The sequence below is a fragment of the Limulus polyphemus genome, unplaced genomic scaffold (assembly GCF_000517525.1).
Source record: "Limulus polyphemus unplaced genomic scaffold, Limulus_polyphemus-2.1.2 Scaffold1158, whole genome shotgun sequence".
NCBI classification, from domain to species: domain Eukaryota; kingdom Metazoa; phylum Arthropoda; class Merostomata; order Xiphosura; family Limulidae; genus Limulus; species Limulus polyphemus.
In genome coordinates this window covers 183927-208302 of record NW_013666768.1, presented here as the reverse complement: position 1 = coordinate 208302, position 24376 = coordinate 183927, and the positions used below count along the sequence as shown (strand labels likewise).

General features: G+C 33.8%; 1 protein-coding gene across 1 annotated transcript in view; it reads right to left on the bottom strand.

Annotated features, from left to right (window-relative positions):
* Positions 1 to 24079, bottom strand: part of LOC106462405 (protein O-GlcNAcase-like) — a 31748-nt gene extending 7669 nt beyond the window's left edge. Inside the window, exons 1-8 of the mRNA XM_013922332.2 lie at positions 24037 to 24079; positions 19549 to 19830; positions 17901 to 17948; positions 15840 to 16805; positions 9235 to 9288; positions 7587 to 7672; positions 6950 to 7054; positions 6130 to 6221 (exon numbers count right to left, since the gene is read on the bottom strand). Of these exons, the coding sequence (XP_013777786.1) occupies positions 6130 to 6221; positions 6950 to 7054; positions 7587 to 7672; positions 9235 to 9288; positions 15840 to 16805; positions 17901 to 17948; positions 19549 to 19830; positions 24037 to 24079 (1676 nt within the window). The remainder of the gene's footprint in view (positions 1 to 6129; positions 6222 to 6949; positions 7055 to 7586; positions 7673 to 9234; positions 9289 to 15839; positions 16806 to 17900; positions 17949 to 19548; positions 19831 to 24036) is intronic.
* Positions 24080 to 24376: the final 297 nt, after the last annotated feature.

Below are 24376 nucleotides of genomic sequence, written 5' to 3'. Positions count from 1 at the left end.
TAATTTTTTCTTGAAAAAGTAGGTGTCTATTTACTTGTGACCACGCTGTGTATATATATATATATATATATATATTATTTGTATTTCATTAACTCATTCAGGAAGATGCCTCTATGGTCCACCACCCCAGTGGCTTGGAACTGGAAAGTGGTAAAGACTCACAAACTCCACTAGAGGGAAAGGAGGTAGAAAGCACAGTGGAGAGTCTAGAGGAATGACAACACTAGAGACAGTGCAAACCCTATTTTAAAAAGCAGACAATACCGATTTATTTAATACAAGGTATGACAGGGATGGGCAGCTATCCCCTTCTGCTTTACCCATGTAGTCTATGGGAGAGTAAGGTCTGGAATGGGCATATTAATAAAGCAAATATATTGCGAGGATAAACCTACAAGGGATCTAGTGGAACACCCCATCTCAGTAGTGTGCATATCGTGGTCATGGAATTATAATTGTTAAGTCATCACAGTCTTACATTGCAACTTTTACTAGTTTAAGTATACCTGGACAGGCACCACTCACCACAGAGCAGGATCCATAAAGAAAAAGAGGGACATTCCCCCTGAAAAATAAGAGGTATATAAATTAAAAGGTAACTTACCCAGTCACAGTCTCACGAAAGAGTGAAAGATGGCAACAAGTGGATGATGGTACACTGACAAAGCAGAGAATGGGAGATGAACATATGAGGTGTAGTCCCAGTGCTCGACAGACAAAGTACCTCCAACAGACGACATTGTTAATATGCAGGGAAAAGGGAAGGTATATGATCAGAGTGAAGACACCAGGAATTGATGGTGGGAAGGAGATACAAGGAATAAAAGGCCAATCAAATCACAATCCAAACCCTATGGGTTAGGGAGGAAGGAAAAAAAATCACAGACAAAGAAAAAGGAAACCATAGGAATGGATTCCAAGAAAAGAAGCTGTAAAAACAATGTAGCAACCCACAACATGTATAGGACAAAGAAGATCAACTGGATCCGACCGAGAAGAAATGTAAAAGATGGTAAGAAATAAAAAAGTCAACAGGAATATACTACATGAACTCCGAAAATGTAGGTTAATCAAATTGATCCAGAACAAAGGAAACAAATCGAGCTGAAACTGCCGAGAAAACCAGATCTGAAAGATCAATCAGAAAGACCTGAACTGAAGTAACATGGATGAACAAACATTTTGGGAAGAAGACTGATGGAAAAACTAATGTTATAAACTGGATCTAATCCTGTCTGAATGTATCAACAGCCAGGTCAAGTGGATGATGAACCAGAGACCAAAAACAAGAGAGGTAACTTGGAATCAATAAAAGATTCAAAAACTTCATTTGGAGGAGTACTCTACAGTAGGCAGAGCCATCAACAATTTTGGAGGATTGAAAGGTCACTCTTTGGGAGAAAGTGTGATGACTGGAAAGTCAATCAGCAATGATGACAAAAGCATCTGGATCATAACCTTCCAGGAGACGTATGTCAAGTGTGTGGGTTCAAAAAGGGAGATTCACAGTCTACCACAAAAGGAACAAAAATGAGCATCCCCTTTCCTCTTTGAGAGTGATAGAAGCCACCACCGTTGAAGAGTTGAAATGAAACAAGATTAGTCAACTTCAGACAAGAGAAGGAGAGTGACCAAAAGCATGTTGGATTGGTGGAATTGCCAGGGTGTGAAGGTGATGAGACATTTTGCCTGTAGACCATCGTCCTGAAGCCTCCTACTGATCGTAACACATCTCTCACCTCTGGAGATAAGTATCAGATGAGAAATAATCCAGAAGAGGGGGAGGAAGCGGTATACAACATAGGGGATATGATCAACTATCAATGCATATAGATGAAGAGGGAAGGATGAAAATTAAGAGGAAAATCAAATGAATGGTTTGGATAACAGAACACTCCATTGAATGCATTCGAGGAGGAGAATTGATTGTCCCTATGGAGGGGTGTTTAAAGATATCCACCCCAAAGAGACTAGGATGTGAGGTATAGAACAGGTAAAACATATTTAACTGGAAAATCTAGCTACCCAAGCTGACAGTGGAAGGGGTATATGTATTATTAAGGCTACCCCCTTTAGGAAGGAGCTAACCAAAGCTAAACATCCAATGAATGTTGTAGGTAAAATCCCACAAAATGTGGAAGTCGGGGAAAATGCAGAACACCCTATAAAAGACATATGGAACCAAAACAAGATCAAAGGGCAAGGCATGAAACAGGGAAAACAACGTGGTGAAAAAATCTAAGACAGCATCCCAAAAATAGAAAATGTAACATGAGCATTCCAAGTCATGCAGAAATTGCCAACCAAAATGTGATCAAAGACTGCATAATAAAATGGGTAAAACTCAAGAAGTGACTGAGGCAGGACTGATCAATCCAGAACCCCAAACAGCATCGGATGTACAAGATGAATGGACAAAACCCATAGAAGGGACAGGTAAAGGACAGGAAGTTGCAGGACATATAAAAGAATAAAGATGATAATATCTCAGAATGAAACAAAAGAGCAACTAAAAACAATTTAAAATAGCATGGTAGATACTCCATGTGATGCTAAATATACAGGAGGAGCCCCAACAAAATGGACCTGTAGAGAAAAAGATCTGATCTTAAGTACCTATTAGCAATGGATGGTAAACAAACAGCAGTGTCCCACCCAAAAATATCCCAAAAGTAAAGAGGCCACGTGCGAAGGGAAAGAACTGAAGATGGTAAACACCCCAACATGGAGGGAAGAAGGAGGAGGTATTGCACAAAATCCTTAAATATAGGTGGAACACCTAAGAAAGGAAGTGGATGGTAAACATTATTTGTAGGAGAGTAGATAGGGTAATATGAAGCTGAAAAACTAGGTAGGGAAGAAAATGGATAGGATTATCAGAGATCCAAAGGATATAAAATCAACAAGAAAATCTGCCTGATGGTAAGTTAAGGCACTCTCAGAAGAGTGACACAAAGAACATCATGAAACAACATCAGGAGAAGGGGAATATACTGTGAAACGTGTCTAAAACAAAAATACAAAAAAATGAGATAGACCTAGCAGATTCTGCAGTAGAGGCCTGGAATACAATCCATGATAAGGTGGAGGAAAACTGACAAAACCTAGGCCTTCAGAAATTGGTTCAGCCATTACAGGAGGAAGGCAAGCAATTTTGGGAGCATGTAGGGTGGACCCTAGCCACAGGGGCCCACACAAACAAAAAGAAGTATAAATTATAAATTAAATGAAATTAATGGTAAGAAATTATGTAGTGAAATAAACATATGTAATACATGTTATGTGTTGAAGAACACAATATAGTTAACCTAACTATTGATTAACCTGGAAGTATAACCACAGGTAAACTGAAATTAACAGACACTCGTTAAGCCTAAGCTAACAAGATATTTAACTTAATTAGGGATTAACCCACAAGTAGAACTACAGGTAAACTGAAAATAACAGACAAGCCTAATCAACAATTGTAGGACAAAGGATATCACTAAGGTCTAAAATAAAAATCTCAACTGAACAATAAGTATGTACAATATTGGGAACAGAAGTTAGTGTGGACTTCGGCTTAAGGGTTCCATACAAGTTAAAATGAAGTATAAAAGATAAATAATAACGAAAATGGAATAAGTATGTATTAACAATAACCTATGTGTGAGACGTGATGTATGGAAGAAAAACAATATAGTTAAATGAATGATTGATATATCAGTAAGATGAATTACAGGTAATCCTAAAATAACAAAAACCTTGGTATCAGTGATATGGGAGAAAAGATACAACTAAGCCTAATTTCTGCCCTGAACTGGAGTATGAGTATCGGCCAATCTAACGAAACTTATGTTACAGAACTCAAATAACCACATGTAATAATATTAAAAATAAAATTATTCAAAAACCATAACAGTATAACGTCTTATCTTTCCAAAGTTGACAGACTGTATGTCAAGATGTGTGGGCCCCCAAATTCGAGGCAAGGCCTGACGAAAGTCAGCACATTGGATGATCAATTTCCCTGAGAAGTAAATAATATTCAAGAGTAATTTTATGTTATAGTACTAAACATCATTATCACATTACTTTTATATTTTTTTTGCAAACAAACTCTGCTGAAACATAAGAGTACCACTACCTGAAACCTGTGTAAATGTGCTGATAGAACATGTAACCTCTGAAGTGTTAACGTAGAATTCATAAAGCAAAATGAATAACCAACCACAACTGTGTTGGCAGAAAGAAATAAAAATTATTTGTAATGAAGTAATAAGTTCTGTAAGTGGGTAGAAATATAAAAGAATTCCACTTTGGAATAACTCAACAAGTTACAAATATCACTATTATATAATAAAGAGTAAACTTGTTGAGGGAAATTAATATAAAAATAAGGAAAAAAATTAAAATTAAACACTTCAAGAGAGCATAAACTAAACATTATAACAAGAGTACTGCCAAATGAAAAATGATAGTTCGGTAGAATTGAATAGGAGTCGAATCAAGAGAGTATCTCATATTTTATTGGTGGAAAATAGTCGCATGATGATTTGCATGCGAGATGCACTGGAATCAGTCAATTCCAGCTAAATGGGAGCTTCAAGGGTTGTGGCATACAGAAAACATTTTTGCATATAGAGGGCAGCACTGAACGAGAATAACTATTTCTGTAAGAAGAGGTAATGTACCGTATTGGAAACAAATAATGTATTCCTTCAACTTGTTTTTACATTTGAAGAGACTATTTCAATTATAATAAAACAGAAACATATCTTAGGAAATAAAAACAACACCTTAAGATATAGGATACAAAACCTTGAATAAGATGAGGTTTGATAAATGTATAGTTTAAAAACATCTAATTACACCATATGTAAGACTATAATTCTAAAAACATGAATTTTTCTACTTACTATTTTACAATGTTTTTACTGCACTAATAATATTTTCTGATTGTGTTCCATGCACAGAAAGTTAAAAATATGCAAAATATGAATAACAAACATGTATTTTTATCCTACCTTCATTCAAGTGTTGAGCTAATTTTACAAACCAATGATTCAACTTTATTTACTTATTACTGATGTATGTCAATTTGACTATGATGTACAAAGCTTGTTTTTGTAGGCTTACATATACCTTTGAAATTATCCTTATATAAACTTTCCTTAATGGAAATTCAAATTGGAAAATGGAAATAATTTTATGTTATAGTACTAAATATCACTAGCACATCACTATGATATTTATTTTTGCAGCCAAACTCTGCTGAAACACAGAAGCTATCATGAACTAAATATGGTTTCTAAAATAAATAATTTTTCTCAAAGAATATGCATAAAAAATTGCCAACAAAATCTTCACAGGCAAATAGATAGAATAAAAATTTATACCACAAATAAAAAACACATATCAAATCTTTTGAGTATTTTCTAATAATATATTTGTTATACTTATAACTTACAGACACAAGTTTCTTGTTACAGAATACTAAAAAAACAATAACAGTATAATTAGAATTTATAATATTTAAGCTATGACAAGATCCAACCATTATCCTACCCATAATTCATTTTTTATGCAAGCCATATATCTGATAATTTGTCAGGTGATATGGAATAGAAATGATTGACTATTCAGCTTACATCATAAATTAACATTTAGTACGAGTTTTTATATGTTTACAGTTAATAACACTTTACTTTAATATTGAATATGATCATTTGAAGAGCAAGAAGAGCCTGAGACTTCAAAGTGACAAATGAGACAAAGTTTGTGAAACCCCTATATAGTTTAGGCTGAATAACCAATCATTCTTATGGATGGAACAATAGCTGAATGTAACAAGAATCATATCTAGTACTTCTAAGATACTATAACTATGGATTTGGATTTAATGTTTTGGACCAGTTAGTGAAATACAGTAACCTACATTCACCTAAAGATAAGAATTTGAAATCACTAATTGCATTTACATGAAACACCTGATCTTAATTTTCATCTTATATTTTATTACTTAACTTTCATGAAAATACTATAGCTCGAAGCCATATATCTCCAGCATTTGTAAGGAAACAAATATAATGATACCCACATAATTTTATATTTATCTAAATGTGGTAAGCTTGCATTATGAGGACTTACTTGTCTCCAATGAGATCTGGGTAATCAGGAAACACATCGCTTCCATCAAGACCATCATCACAAGTTTTACGACATACTTCAAATATAGCAGCCTGATTCAGACATTACACAACATCATATAAAAATCTCCAGAAAACATATCTTTTTTTATTATTATTATTAGACAGTGCAGATAGGAGTTTGTCTTGTATTAATTATAATTATTTTAGGTATGCTATTCAACACAGTCTTTACCTTTTACACAAAGCTTTAAAAATTGTAACATATGTACAAAACTCTCCAAAAATGATCAATCATGCTGAAACTGATTATTATGTGACTTTTATATTTGGCCAATATTCTTTTTATTTTCATTAAAGTTACCTTGATGTAATGATAACCAAAGCCATTATGACATATTGAATTTTTCTCTAATGTCCAAAATGTAAATATGAAATATTACATTAAAAAAAAAGAAGCTAGATATAGTTTCTTCAAAGTCTTATAAGTGAAATTACTAAAAAATTGTTATAATCTTTCCATTACCACAGATAAAATACATCTACAAATATAAATGTGTGTTAACTTCAAGTTATCTATTTGAATAAAGGACAGGAATACAAATAATAATCTTGTGTCTTTAAAATCAACTCCAATAATTAATTAAAATAATTAAAATAACTCTGTGTAAGCCAAGGTTTTATAAATAAGGGGTAATATAACTGACAAAAATAAACATGGTCACCATTTCACGTACACTCTGAATATGTATCTTAAAAGTAGCAACTGAAATATACCCATATGACCTTATCTTTAGTTCTACTAACATTTTGGTACCTACCTCATCACTTGATAGGTAAGGACGAATGGTGTATACTTTATCACTTGGTGTATCAGGTGCTTTGTAAAGGAACAGATCGCTCACGCTTTCAAGTGGTAATAAGCGCTACAATGAAATGGAAGTCAAATGGTTAACCAGAAAGAGAAAGATATATTATTTATAAATTCACATGAAAGCCATACTATTGTAAATGCACACACACCTTCTAACAAGACATTTCTTTAAAATAAAAAGACAAATTAACAGAAATTACCAGAGTCACCATATAATATGTATTTGTTTTATACTTTGACAATGGTTTTGTTCTAATTCATCTCATTTCTTTTCTTGATAATTGACTTTATGTTTTCATTTACTGCTATCTCTGATTTGTTTCCTCTCTTTTATACTCTTATTTATGGAGGGTTGTAAATTCTGCATTCTTGTGGTATCGGTGAAAATGTGATGCACTTGTTATTAAATCACTGACCAATTGCATAATAAAACAAAAACCAACAAGAAGTTAGAATATTGCAAGCTATCGAAACAAAAAGAGAAAATGTTAAACTTAGCACAAAGTTCCTTTGGTGCCATGTACCACAAAGCACCTGGAACATCTGCAACAGTGCTAGACCAATCTAGTCCTTCTGATACATACTTGTAGTTCTGCTGTGAGACCACCACGAAACAACCAAGGTTCTTGTTCACCACTAGTGAAAGATTCCTTATAACCCTTGGAGAACCCTAGAAGTATCAGTTCAAAAACCAATTGTGGACTATTAGCTCAAAAACCAAAGATCTATTATTATTTCACTGAATATAAAAAACACACCAGCAGAGACTGCATAATCAGGTTAACTACATACAAAAATATTTCCTAATTTATTGCCGTAGAAATATTAAAGTGGGTTAACTATGTTTTAGTTTTGAAAATCATTTCACAAGTATGCTTACAATCAACTTTTGCAGAAAGAGCTAGTGATGCTTTAAAGGATATTTATTACATTGTATTTTATAAATACGCATTACTTCAATGTTTGAATGACAAAAAATATTTTTGTTGACATGTATTTAGGGCAAATTAACTACTTAAAAAGAGCAATATAATATAAAACTTATATTATCTTAACATTACATAAACAAAATAGATAGCAAAAACATGTTTTTGATATACAGATCTGTATTTTTGTAAATTCCTAGATGGTAATGAACAGTACATGTATGCTATTATAATGAGAACTATTAATATAACAGGTGTACAAGAAAAGCATAAATTTACTATTTTTCATTGAACATTAAACTGACACTCTTGCAACATACTCAGCTGAATCAGCCATGTTCCTGATCCCAAATTGATCTTTTGCTAACAAAAAAGTGGAATTACAAACTTCCAAAACATTTGGTTTGTTTTCTTAAAGTTACATATTAATAATCATATTTTATTTATATAACTTTTTCAGAAGTGTATACTGGAGACATAAGTGGTATATTAGTCTTGCACAAATTTTACTTTCACAACTACACAAACCCCTGCAAAAAATAAAGAATGGTCATTTACTTCACTGATGTTTAAAAACGTGTGTGTGTGTATTTTTGCAAAAGTAAAATAAAAAGACTTATAGATTTATAACCTTTTGTTTTAACTTAAAAAGGAAAAATATAACAGTGAGAAAGCATTCTTGCCTCAAACCTAATTTTACTCAGAAAAATTGTAATATTGATGCTTTTATGCTTGATCAAAGCTTTGCTATACATGCTAGGAGCATAAAATTTGTAAAAAGATCAAAACATCCAATATCCCAGTTATATTATCATCCTTAAATACCTATAAGACAATCACTGTCATTAACATGTAGTCTCGGCAACTTAACGTACTTTCACTTAAAAACATAACTAAACTACATACAGAAAAAACTGTGATTTTGAAATTTTTGTGAAGTTATTGAACTTTAAATTTAAATTAGTAAATTATTAACTATGATGACTCCAAATAGTTTTCTAAATATTTCTTTCAAATATCAAATTTGTCACTGAAAGGAAAAAAAAAATTGTGTATGTTTGCTACAAATGAGTAAAACTTGGCTTTAGAAAGTCACACACCTTGCCAAGATGGCAAGGAATTGGATGACAACTGCCCTCAAAAGTTGAATATTAAGATCCTACTTTCTTTATGCTTTATCACCTAGCTAGATGTATAAAGTTGATTAACCAAAACATTATTTTATTTTCCAATATTTACTATCTGTTGTAAAATTATTATAAAATATTCCTATTAAAAGAATGGATAAAACAGATAAGTTGCATACATGTGAATGATGGTGTAATCAAACTTGACACTGCAGGAGGCACCCGGCCAAGAGCTAGAGAAAAAAAAGAAAGAATAAAATACATTTATACAGATAAAATATGCAAGTATATACTATATACAGTGTTCAAAACATGAACTAACTAATCAGAAAATTGCATTAACTTTGTATTGAAGTCATTATGCAACTAAAATAAAAGTAACAATAACAACCACTTGTAGAGCAAAGTTCAATGTCTGCTTAGTCAACTACTGCTAACTGTATCTTAGTGTTAGTGGTACAGATATTGATAAATTAATTACATGCACTATTTACTGCAAACATTTTATTATATCCAACACATTACTTGCTTTTTTGATACATGCCATGTGCACAAATTCATAATATTTAAACTCACATTTATCATTCATAATCACATTATAAGTACTGTGGATAAGGTTTTTTTTTATGTCAAAACTCATAGAATATTAATGGATAATATTTTGGCATTTAAAATTCTACTGTGTAAAAATCATACTTTTGATGCTTTTTGTAGATATAGCAAATGAGGCTATAAAATAGCGATGGGTGATATCAATAGTTTGTTCCACAAATATTGAAACCAATTCTAATATGATGATACTCAATAGTACTGTGATAACAGTAGAAAAGAAATGCTAGAAGAAGAATAATAAAAAAATACAACTAGGAACTTCTACTGTTTGTAATACTTTTATTCATACGAATTTCTTGTGCTACTACATTCTATTATGACAAATAAAATGCAGATTTGTTGTAATTAATTGCTTGTTCATTGCTGTAAGGTTGTGTGTTAGCAGCTTCTTTATGACTGCATGTGAAGTACATGAAAATGTTAGTGATGTTGCATAATAGGCTCAGAGTCAACTGGTCTTCAGTAAGTGCAGGAGCTACTGACAAATATTGTAAATATTAAATAAACACCAGAGGCATTAAAATTTTTGTTGTGTGTCTGCATGAAAACTATGAATAATGGAAATAGTCCTTCAGTCCATATAGTTATTCAAACAAAGACCAATATTTCATCATGTTAGAAACCTGATGTTTAATGTCTGCAAAGATGTCTAGATGCTGACCAGACAAATGTTTAAACAATTTTGGTGCACTGCCTTCATTTGCCGGAATTTGTTTGAAACATCTTCAGCATTTAGGCTTTCCATTATCAATAGCATGGTCTCTCCATTAGCCAAATCCCCCAAATAATCCCAAATCAAACTTGTTGCATTACTTTATTTAAGTTTTTCAGAATAGGTTATTTGACTCCTTAGTCTGGACAATGTTTAATGCTTCTTTTTGTCAAGCAGTGCAATGAATTATCATCCATGGCAGTACCATGGCTTCCCAGATTGAACAATACTGGAACTGCAACATTTTGGTATTGTAGTATACTGATGGTAATTGTACATCATCCATCACTACTACAAAGTGAATGAAAATGCAAAAAAAATTTAAAAGAGCCTTATATTTTGCTCACTGTGAAAACACTAGTTTAATTCAGTCCTGTGCCTAGAAAAAGTAAATAAATGCTGATTTATATAAATTCTTTAATTAAAAAACAAAATATTTGGACTTAAATCTATAAAATTAACTTACATAAGTACAAATTGCATTATATCTATCTATAAATATATGTAGGAAACAAAAACCTACAGACATAGGTGACAAAAATATTTTTTGTGGGCTCTAATCTTGAAGAGAGAACTTGATAAAGTATAACACACATACAAAAAATAAAACCCATGAAAAAAACTATATATATAATAATTTCACATGTTACTTGCTTTTGACAACCAAGAATTAAAAACAAATTGAAGAATCTAGAACTTATAAGCCTATGCATCATATATTATCAGAAAAACTAAAGTGTTTTGAATTTTTCAAGAATGCCAGGTAGGACTTAGCCATACCAATTAAAAAATAAATTAATGACAAAAGTTATAATTTTCCTATAATAAAAATGTATTTCCGATAGGTACTTGCCTCCTCTCGAAAGATTAACTATTCTCGTTCAGTTTTACCCTCTATATGTGAACTTTTCTTTATGCATGCCACAAGCCTTGCACTCCCCTTTTGTTGGAATTATCATATTTCACATGTCTCTCATACAAATGATCATGCTTCATCTCTCAACCAGTAGAAATATGACATCCTCATGTGATGCATGTGACTTCCTCTATACTCCTCTACCAAACCTACACTTCGAAGTTTGGCAGAAGGCATTAGCACCAGAGAATTGGGGAGGAAGGGTAGGAAGTGTGAGAGAAAGTAAGTACCTGTCAAAAATACAATTTCAGTATAGGAAAATTATAGCTTCCGTTACAGTATTACCTCCTTTCACAACATCAGCTAGAATCCCACACTGAAAAGGAGGATGGACGAGTGCGAGAGAATGAGAGATATACCACAAAAGCATCCAAAGAATACTCCTGACCATGAGAGATATAGATCTGAAGATCTATAGTGTAGTGTGTGTCATGGACAAGGGCAGAAATTGTGAGGTGTAGAGTGGCTTGGGCACATTGGACCGTACTTGGTAAGTGAACTACATCCAAAACCTCCTTGCAGGGTAACGACACTCATGCAGATGTAGGATGAGGATCATAATTTATTCACCTCAAACCCAAGGATTGTGGATTAAGACATACATCAATTTCTGGTTATGCAAAGAGGATTCTCATAATTTTATCGATCCAGGAAAAGACATCTGGTATCAAAAGATGTCAATCACATATAATTGACTCCCCCAGCCGTGACATAGAACAGCATCATCCAAAGGCAATAACATCCCCATAAAAAGAGAATGAGGGATAGATAAGGAAAGCACCAAAACATTCTCACATACTACCACTATGACTAAAGATACAGGTGCAGAAATTAAGGGAGGGAAATATACAACCTTTAATCGTGGGAGGACTAATGTTGATTGGTTCACTCTAATCCAATACCATGATACTGGGAACCAACTTCTACTTAGAATGAGGTCTTCCAATCGAAGGAGTGAACTGCAATTGTGATGGCTCAATTTCAGTACGTATGTAAAATGTATCAGGAGACCATGTCATCCATTAAGGTGATGGCTCAACTCAACTGTTTGTGTAAAAATAAGTGGGAGGCCATTTCAGCCCTTTGTTATGTAAATAGTATCAGGAGGGCATGTCAATCAGGAAGGTGATAGCTCAAATCTAGTTATTGTGTAATAGGTATTAGGAGGTCAAGTCAACCAGAAGGTGACAGCTCAACACCAGCGGTTGTGTAAACGTTAGTAGGAGGACACATCAACTGTGATGGTGATGGCATGACTCGAGTGGTTGTGTAAATGTTAGTAGGAGGCCACGTCATCTGTGAAAGTGACGGCTCAACTCAGTGGTTGTGTAAATGCTAGTAGGAGGCCATGTTATCCAGTAAAGAGAAAGCTCAACTCCTCTGGAGGCCATGTCATATCTACACCAGCAGAACACCACCACCCTACTTTCAACTGAATGGTTTGAAGTTTTATGTGTGGACCTCATTCAGGAGGGTGCCTACTTAGTCAACCACCCCAGTGGCTTTGAACTGGTAGTGGTAAGGACTCCCATATTCCATATGAGGAAAGAAGGGTGACAATGCAGTGGAGAGCCTGAAGGAATGTCACCACCAGAGACAGTGCAATGGGTGACCATGAAAAACTATTTTGAAAAGCAGACCATACCTGGTTATTCATTCGAGGCATCTCAAGGATGGGCAGCAATCCCCTTCTGCTTTACCCATGTAGTCTATTGGTGGTATGGTCCGGAATGGGCATGTTTATGAAGTAACATATTGTGAGGTAAGAAATCATCAAGCAATCTTGTGGAACACTCCACCTCTACAGTGAGCATGCAAAGCCATGGACAAGAGAGCACAAGTCAACATGGCTGACAGTGTGGATTTAGAGTTATACAATACCTGGTCAGACACCTTTTGCGATAGAGCAGGATACAATAAAGGAGAGAAAGGACCCCTAGAAAAAAGGAAATAGAAAGAAAATATAACCAGTAAAAGTCTGTAGAATGGCAACAGGTGGTAGACGAAACTCGATGCAGAAGAAAGTGCTATACAATGAAGATAATGGGGGATGAATGTCATGGGAGTGGTCCACATGCCGGATTGTAGAATCTCCTCCATCAGATGATGAAGACGAGAAGCAAGGGAAAAGGCAAGATGTCTGATCTGATGGGAGGAAACATGGGACAATGTATGGTAGGAAGAAGGCAGGGAAGAGTAGGCCAAATGAATCAAAAGGCAGATCCAATTTGTAAGGGTAGAAGGGGAAAGATCACAAAGCGAGGAGGATTGCCAGGGGATAAAAAGACACTTGTGCATATCCTGAAAAGTAGCAGAAGAAGTGATATAACAATAAAGGTCCCTGACCAGACACAGAAATCCATCTGGATTTATTCTAGGCTAAAGAAGGTATATAGAAGGAAGGGAACTAGGAGAAGAGGATGAATCACCCTCCTGAGCTATCGAGGTCTTAGGGAGAAAGGAATGATCAGGATAAAGGAGAAGACAGGTAAGGTGATAAAGGGTACATGAAACATCAGTGTCAAACAAATCAGACCGGCAATGACCATAGGCCAAGAGGAGAAGGAAATACGTTTTAAGGGACAGATGAAACAAGGAGCACAAGGAAAGTGGTTGAAACAGAGTTAAAGTGAGGGCATGGAGGACCACATCAATGCCCCAATCCAGAAGGGCAGGATGCCTTGGCAGCCTCCAAATCCTGAAGGAATGCATGAGCCCAATAAGGACAAGAGACAGGAAAATCCCACGGTATCAGGAAAAATGGAAGGTATAGGATAAAGTCACTTGATATCCAGAAAGCAAGGAGACTGAAGACCCATGGTCAAAAAGCCAGGTGAGAAATTCCATCATACAAGCCACAGAAGGCTTGTCAGCAGGAAATCCCATTAGCAGAGCAACAGCAATAAAACTTTCCACTTACGCTGGTATACTTCCATGGAAAATGGCCAAAAGGAACAAACTAATAAGGAGTCAACTTGACATGTGAAACCAGAGTTTCTTACCAAGGACCGGACAAAAGCCGGAAATGGAGGACGGTGAGAATGGGATGTAGAACATGGGATCAAGGTTGACAAAGAAGGGAGGGAGATAGTGGAAGAGGTACAGGTGGTGATAGGAGCAGACATTGTAACCTGAGAAATCAAGGTTGTGCTGGCCAAAAGGGTGCAATAAGAAAGACTCAGCAAGGAGTGGAGTGGACTAGAGAAATCACCCAGTGAAGCAGTCAGACTGGAGGCTACACATAAAGGTATTTGTGTGACCAATCCTGGCTGAAAGTATCAACTGCCAAAGCCTGAGGATGAGTACAGGTGACCAAAAGAGTGTCCCGTGGCAAAAGCATTTAACTGGGGAGAACCCCAATGATGGCAAAGACCTATAAAATGAAAGGATATAATGCCCACTCCATTGGACAGATCCAGTCTGGTTGCAAATGATGATCTGCAACCAGATTGAAAGCACCTGGCACATGACATGCAAGAAGATGACTGTGATGTGCATGGACCCACTATAAGAGATTCAACGTCTGAAACAGAGGTGTCTGAATTGAGTGCCCCCTTGGTGGTTGATATGCTACCAATATGATAGAGTTGTCCAAATGAACCATCACCAGACAATGACGGGTGAGAAGAAGGAAGTGATGTAAATCCTGATGTACTGCTAGAAGTTTGAGAACATTGATATGCAAGACAGTTTCTTCCACAGACCAATGGGTTGAAGCTTCCTGGTGATTGATCCATGCTCCCCAACCTTGAAGGGATGCATCCGTGAACAAAAGTAGATCTGGATGTGGAGGAGGAAGTGGCACGCCCGTCGACGTACGAGCTTTGTCCAGCAACCAGTGCAGATTGTCTCTCAGAGAAGGGGGAGGAAAGAGAATCCCGAGCAAGGTTTCATCATTCGTGAAGCACCCATTGCAGGGATCTCATGTGGGCATGACAAAGAGAGACCAGTGCAGTCAGGGAATAGAGCCTCATGAACAGTAACTGACTGAGCCAAGAGGGCAGAGCTTGATTGAGATTGGTGTCAAAAAAAGACCCCCAGATGGACGAGATATTGAGTGGGTCGAAGGAACGACATCTCCAATTTGTTAATTACCTCTTTCACTTAGTCATAATTTATGACCAAAATGCTTTGTCTATTAGACAAGTCTCATCAATTGTTCTACTTTTTACATTTATATGAATTACTTATTTGTATTCCTAACATATGTTTCAACATGTACTATTAACGTTTAAATTATGAGTGGCCACGAAAAGCTAACTCTCAGTTGAACTAACTTGTTAACAAAGCCTCACTCAATTTCAAAGAAATATTCTTATAAAGCACAATTACATACACACACACCCAACATAGTAACAGTAATAAGTTATTTTGCTAAAAACTTCACCTCAACAAATAGCATATAATTATAAGTATATGATTGCTCTGAGAAAATATTTTATGCTTAAATAAAAAAATTACTATCTGTTTACTACTTTCATATAAATATCTAATGATTCATCATTATTAGTAACTAACAGTCATCCAAAAACAATGAAACTTACCCAACCATTTTAGATAAGAATTCAGCAGAGAGACAACTCCTTTAATATCCCAAATGTATGGATAAAGGTCATACAGTAGAGATCTATTGGGAACATAGGTCAAACGAATCAGCAGCATATCGAGAGCTTTGGCCATATCATCAAATGTAGTAGCACGGTTGTACCACTCTTGTATATCTGGTTCTTCTTTTCTGTTTTTTTTGTGTTCATATATTTTATGTCCATTTGTTTTTAACCAATGAAATTCTTGTAAAAGGTGCAGTCCTTGACTTCCATGTTCAAATGGAAGATAAAACAAATCTACCAATAAAGAAATGTCATCAAGAGTCAGTTGTTTAGATAAAACTTCACTGTCTTCATCAGTATTTGTAGGTTCAGTTTGCATGTCTTCTGAAGTGTCTGGAGTTTTCTCTGTGTCTTCAGAGAGACTAGATGTTGAGCCTTTGCTTTGGGTTTGAGCTGATGATAATTGTTCCATCTCACCATCTGCTTTATGGCTAGGTGATGATTCTGATGAAGCATTACAGTCCATTGGCTCCAATGGAAGACCTTGTTGGTCATCAAGAGGAACCAGGCTGTTTATTAGTTGATTAGTAATTGGTTGGAAGCCTGAACCAGTCTCAATTAAAGAAGTACTACCTGTTATAACCTGTGTGCATGGGGCACTTGTGGTCATGGTGACACCTACACAGGTGTTTATGACTGGGACAGGAATAGAAGGTGTGACAAGTGCTGGAGGAGGAGGACATGGTGGGCAAGATGGTACTGGTGCTGGTACAAATGGACCAGGAACTATTTTACCATAAGCATTTTTAGATTTGTAAAATTCTGGTAGCCAGTTTTTTAAAGCTGCCTTCAATGCCTGCTTTGGATGGTAAGTATTTGGAGCTAAAGGGGTAGGAATATCTTCTACTGAACCATTCTCACTTTCTGTTTCCAGTTTGATATCTGCAGTAACTGAATCACCTGAAACAAAAATATTTCCTGAAAATGTTATTTACACTTATCATAACAAAACAGGTTGGTGACTTTATAAGACTAAATAACTAATTTTGTTTTTTCTTTCACTGAAATATATACACATGAATAATTTCATTACAACCATTTCACAAAGTAAAAAAAAAAACACACTTTAAATACAGGTATAATTATAGATGAAACTAATTATTTCTCTAAATTTAATAACATAAAGATAATTCCTTCAGCAAAAAAATGTAATAACTGTTAGCCCATGCATTTTAAGTTAGGTTAAAGTAAATTCTGAATAGATTCTTTGAGTGCTATGTCAATGAAAAATAAAATATTTTGTAATAATTAATAATTATTTATATCTTTGAAATCTTTATTATTTAGAATTATTCACTTTCCATGTTATTTGAATAAGCAGACATACACAAACATAAGAAAATTCTGACTATTTTGTATCACGATTATAAACTTTATATTAAAGTGTAAGTTAGAATTACAATTTTGAATCATCAATTATGATTCATACCAAAAATATAAAAAACGTATGTGACAGTGATATAAAACAAAATATTAAGGCTGTGTTTGGAGGTTTGTTTGCTAGCCATGAATTCAAAAATAGTTTTGAATATCTGACATTACATCAAACAGCATTCAAGCAGTCAGAATTTTGATTCTCTTATTAACATAAACCATTCTACAATGTTTGAATAGTAATCAAACATTATGTGTCACTCACATGGAAAATTTTATCATTTGATTCATATAAAGTTCATTACTTATACAAAAAAAACAAAAAAATGCATACACCACCAAAATGTTATACATGGCAGCTCCTTTCATGCATTGTAGTAGACCATTATTATGAAGCACAGTATTATGTAACAGCTGAATTGCTTCAACAAAATGTACTGAATGCCTTGTGTTATGGTAGAATAAGTATGAAACATAAAATGTAGGCTAACATTAATAATTTTAATGTTGAAAAAGGAGAACCAGTGTAACTCTATACTCCCCCCCCCCCTTCCCAAGGTGTAAGTTTAATTACTCGACAATGTTGTTAAATGTGATTGATAATAACAGCAATCTCCACACCCTTCAATTGGTTGAGATACGTCGATGATGTTTTCTGTGGTTTCAACTCTGATGAAGAAAAAGAAAAGACAGTCAAACCACATCACAAGTTATCTCAACATAATCTTCACTACAGGAAATTAAGAAAAAAGTTCTCCAAAAACTTTCTATATGTCAAAATTATAAGAAAATGATCAAGATGTGAGACAAAATTCATTGAAAAGCAACAAATCCGGAAAACAATACCTTAATTGTAAATCTGAACACTCCAAATAACAGAAACTAGGAATCTTGAAGTGTATTATTCAAATATCATTTAACATATGCTATATTAAAGATATAGACAATGAATTAAAAAGAATTTCTCAAATATTCAGCCAAAAAACAATTATCCAGAAGTTGTTAAAAATAATCAAAACATCCAAAAAAAATACATATTTTAAAGATTAAAACTTCATCACCATTACAATTCCTTATTTGAAACACATCAGCAAAAGCCCAATTCGATTATGGAAATGACTCATGAAGAAACATAACATCAACATAAATACCATAATCTTACAAAAGCCAGGTATTAAAATCAAGAACCTTATTACTAGCAACTACCCTACTGAAAATAAAGAGAACAGTCAGCTATAAAATCAAATGCAATTCATATAAACACTTCTATATGAGAGTAACCAGGAGAAAAAATAAACCACAGACTTAAAGAACATCTTAAAGGACTCTCATTTGTTTTTTGAACATCTCAAAAGAGGCAAAAAATTTATCACTGAAAACAGTATCAAAATCATCTAAAGAGAAACAGACATCAACAAAAAAAAAGCTGAAGCAATACTGATAAAGTCGTTAATGCCAATGCTAAATGAACATCCAGGAACCCCCCCCCCCTTTATCCATATTAATATTTCATTCACCTTATTTTACTTAAAAGCTAAGTTAACATCACCTACAAATTTGTCTTCAACCACAGAAGTCTTTAATTTTCCCTTGAATTAAATTGCCTTTTACCTGATGATGACTTGATACCATGGGATGAAACATTGTAATAATTAAAATCAGAACTTACCTACTGTAAAAATCACTGTTATTGTACTTTAGAATTAATTATTCAATTCAGGAGGTTCCTCACTAAACATTAATTTATTATTTTGTTCATGCAGTATAACTAGATACACAGTAATGTCATATTTATTGTTCTAACTATCATAAGAAACTAATCCTGACTAGTTTTGAGTTCTGATAAACAGCTCCTATCAACAAACCAACAACCTTTAGTGGTATCAATACTTTTCAGTCTAAATGAACAAAAAAACTGTTTTTTAAATCAAAAAGAAAATTTGGCTGTAATTCAAATTTTTCCAATTTAAATACCTTAGAGTTAATTAACTATATATTTGTTGTACATTATTTTAGAAAATAATTTTAAATCAGTATTTTTGATTGTGGTATTTTAGATACATGAATAATGCTATCAGTGTTTGACCTTCTACAAGTATTTTTATAATCTTTACTCTTCTGTTAAATAAAATGTTAGTAAATAATTCTGTGGAAAATTCCAGCTCATGAGATATATTATTTTGGCTACAAGATTTGAGGTGATCAAATTGCCAACCAGCTAACACAACTCTCAATCATGTCCTTTATCTAGGACATAACATGAACTTACTTAAACTCAGATCTATTTTTCCATCTCTATTACATTTCCTCCATTCAGAAAGCGTGTGAATGGCTATAAAATTTGTTTCATATTCACAGTTTGGATTGGTCAGTACACCATGTAACTGAGGAATAAGGTCTGTGGATCGTCCACTATATGGTCCTAAAAACAGCCTTTTCTGATCATAATCATTGGCATGAAGATTGTCCCATATGACAGGTGGTCTTCGCAAGACTTCGGACAGTTCTTGAATTGACTGGATGGTAATATTTTTTGTTATAACTTTGGAACCTATAAAGAAGAAGCTGAAACTTAATGATACTAATGAAAATTATATCAAAATTTTAATACAGGGATTAATATATAGTTATCAAGCAATACCAAAATATGGAAAAATGCTATGTCTTTAATAATTCAAATTTTTTTGCTTTTACATTAAAGCGTATTTTACATAATATTTATTCTAACAACATTTTCAAGTACACTGAAATCAGAATTACAAGGCACTCCACCTAATACATTAACAAGTGAATGCACGTAACAAGTAATAATGCCAAAACAAAATAAATGTTTTTTTTTAATCTTCTGGAAAACTAAATACTACACAAGTATGTGCACTGTACCATGTGAAGAACTGCAAAATAAAGTAAATAAAATTCAACTATGTCACTAAAATGAGCTAAATTTGTTGTATTGTTGACATGAATAAAGTTGGGCAAGTAATTTATTATAATTGATAAGCATCATGAAAATAATCAACTAATCAATATTAGTGTTTCCAGTGGAAAAATATCCTAAATCAGAGCAATACCAAACTTTCAAATAGAATTCCTTTTATTACTACCTATCAGTTTAAACTCAGAAACATTTCGCAAATTCTGAAAAAAACATTTTCATCTCAACTCTAAAAGATATCCTTGTTCACACAAAAGTGAATTACACCCCACCCATAAATGTTTGTCGTCCATGTAATAAAGCCCGTTGTCAAATCTACAAGTTCTTAAAAACCACTGACTCATTTGCTGACAAGCACAATCAAAGAAACTTTAAAATATCCAAAGAAATCACTTGTGAAACAAAAAACACCATTTACCCTATACAGTGTAAAAAAATGTAATTACCAATATCTTAGAGAACGTTTCAACAACCATAAATCTTCTATTAACACTGAAAAAAGATCTCCCAATTTCTCAACACTTTAACCAACTCAGTCATTCCATTAACGATGTTACTCTCATTGGCATTGAAACAGGACTCAAAACTAAAGCAGACAGAGAAATAAAAGAAGCTTATTGGATTGCTAATCTAAACACTGTTCAACGTTTCGGAATTAACCGGTATCAGTGATCTCCGTTCATTGGTTTCATCTCTGTCAGAAAAATAATTTTTATTCTTTGCATATCTTTTTCATGTAATGTGAACACTGAATTTCCCAAAACTTATTATTTATTTAAGATAATTGTCCATACCTGTTTTTATAAATTGATTAGCATAACATATACTTTTCAATCAGTCTCCAGGTGTCACCTTATTTTACTTAAACACTTAAATATAGTTTTAAATATACATATATTTATCCCTTTCTAAAGTAAAATATCCCTAACACCTGTTCACATACACTCTTACCATCGGCTACACTGTACCGGAAATGAGATGCTTATTTCTGACTAATTACAGATTTTAAGCTTAAGTGATTAGTGTCATAATTCACAAATATAATCAATCAAAATTAGTGTTTCTGATTATTACTCTCTTTGATTATTCCAACCATTCAAATTTCATGTGAGAATAATTGATTAGTTGAATGTAACTGATTAATGACACTAATGATTAATCAATTAGCAAATTCTATGTTACATGTTGTGTGTAGCCTTAAACATGGCTGGGTGATTAACTCAACACAACTGATTACCTACAAGCTTTAATTACAATGGTTAATGTCACATTAAATAAATGATTAATATGAAAAAAAATTAAATAATAGAAATTAGTGCTTTTGATTAATACTATTTTTGTACCACTATGATTTCTCATTATTATCTTCAATTAATTGAAGGTTTGAAGATTGTTCACCTTAACTCTCTGTAAACAGGCTTGGTCATTTTGACTGACCCTGTAACCACCATGTAACTATGAAAGTTATAATTTACCTACACTGAAAATGTATTTCTGATAGGTACTTACCTCCTCTCACATGAATAGCTATTTTCATTCAGTGATGTCCTCTATGTGTAGAAAAAAAATTATGCATGCCACAAGCCTTTTATCTCCCCTCCATTGGAATTGACTGATTCCAATGCATCTCTCATGCAAATCATCGTGTGTCAACCCTCCACTAATAAGATTGCAGCATATTCTCATGCTGGATGTGACTCCCTCTATTCAATTCTACTGAACTATCACTTCGGGTTTTGACAGAAGATGTAAGAACTGGGGAGGAATGGTGGGAAGTATAGAAAAATTATACCTTCCGATATGGTACCTTCACCAGTGTGAAGGAAAGCAAAAAGTATCTTTCAAAAGTGTCCAAAAAACACTCCCCAAGAGGATACAGTCAGATTCTAAGATCTGATGTTGGGGACTTCACCACTTCTGTGCCAGGTATACTCTTCACCCATCATAGAAAGACGTCGCACATATGGGCAGAAAACAGATGAGCACATCCAAGTGGGAGAGAACCAATATTGGATATAAAAGCGTGAAAAATTAAAAGTCAATAAGTTGGTATGAAATTGTAGATTATAATTCAAATCTTAGTATTATACATTAATTTCTTAATTTAAAAGTAAATATTAAAAAACACAGCTAAACATTGATTTTTGTGTGTTACATGGTATGTTGAATGCAGCAATGGTTCAAATTAGATATTTGTAATGTCAAAATACAAAATCTACAGTTTAGTATGAATTAGGAAATCAAACTACCAATACTGACAAGCTAGAATATAAAATAAGAACCTCTTATCTTTTCTATTTGCTAAGATGTCACTCCTGTACTGAATCAAACACAATGGTTCCCTGCCCACCTTTTTCCATTTTTGGAAACGGTCCCTTATATACATTTAATTCTATATATTACATGAATAATCAATCAAAAGCTCAGAATGCCCCCCTAGCGATTTTCTCAGCCATTTTGATGTGTTATTGTGCTAATTTAGTTCTCTTCACACAAGATTTCAAATGATCAGGTATGTCTTTAGTGGGCTCAAAATTTCACATTTTTTGAGACACAAATACAGCTTAGTTACCACATTTGATAAATTATATTGGAATTCTATGGTATTGATGTAGCAATTTATTATTTTTTTTTGTTATTTAAAATGTATATATAAAACCAAATAAAATTTTCTTTTCACATCCTCCACGTGGGAAATTTCACAAGGTTCAGCAACCAATGACAAGCAGTAAACAAGTAGAAAGGTCATAACTCGAAGTTTTATGTATATAAACCTTTGCTTTACTTTTTTATTTACTGTTCTATGTTTTAAGAAAAATAAGTATAAGAATATATTTGTAAATAGAAATAATGCAAATACACATATAATGTATAATAACTGAAATGTGACTGTATTTTACAAAATACTAGTCCACTAAAACACGGCCAAGATAGGTCACTTTGTATAGACTAAAGGTCAGTTATAAATTACTGGATATGGTAGCACGAGTGCACATGCACCCCATCATTGTAGCTTCTGTATTGTTAGCCAGGCATGGCTAGAAGGTTAATATAATAAATATATATATAAATGTATAATGTTATGAGATTTAAGCTAAAAATTTGTGTTTTCATGTTATAATTTGTAGTCATTTTAGAACAAAAAAAAGCATAATTTATATATTTTTCCTAATTCTTTTATTAAGGTTATGAGGTTGTTCAAGTCAAACAAACCTGTACAGAAATACAGTAGTGAAAATAAGAAATAAAATATAGTTTTTTTCTAAAAAAATTTTTATAATTATCTTGAGACTATAAAGATTTCTCATGTGAAATTTTAAAATGTTCTTATGCATTAAAGTATTTTTAATCTTGGATTCCACACAGCCCGTAACGGAAGGGTTAATATAAGAAATTGATAAATAAATCCAGGAACTCAACATCTGGTATCAAAAAGATGTCTGCATAATGTAAACTATCTTCCTCAAAAGTGAAACTGACCGAAACAGCCCCAAGCACGGTAACATCCTTGGAATAATAAACATCGAAGGTTAGCAGAAGAGGAACAACCATAATAATCTGACAGGTGACCCACAACATGGATGGAGTAATGAGATTATAATTGAGGGAGGAACACAGACATCTCTAATACATATGTGAGGTCTTATGTTGATTGCCTCTATGTTCCACCACCCCAGGGGCTTGGAACTGGAAAGTGGTAAGGATTTCCAAACTCCACTAGAAGAAGGGGGGGGGGATGCAGTGGAGAGTCCGGAGGAATGACAGCACCTGAAACAGTGCAATGGGGCACCACTAAACCCTATTTTTAAAAGCAGGCCATACAAGGCACGGCAGGAATCCCTTCTGCTTTACCCATGTAGCCCATGGGTGAGTACGGTCCAAGACGGAGAAGTTTTGTGTTAAAATTCCATCACGAGAATAAACCTACAAGAGATCTTGTGAAAAATCTTATCTCTGTAGTGTGTATTTGCTATGGAAATATAATATGTAAGTCAACATGGCCTTACAGTGTAGATTTGATTTGTTAAAGAATACTTGGTCAGGCACCACTCACCACAGAGCGGGATTAAAAAAACGAGCAACAGTAAAAGAAAAAGGGTCCCTGAAAAGGGAAAAAAATAAGAAAAAATAACTTACCCAGTCAAATTCTTACTGAATGCTG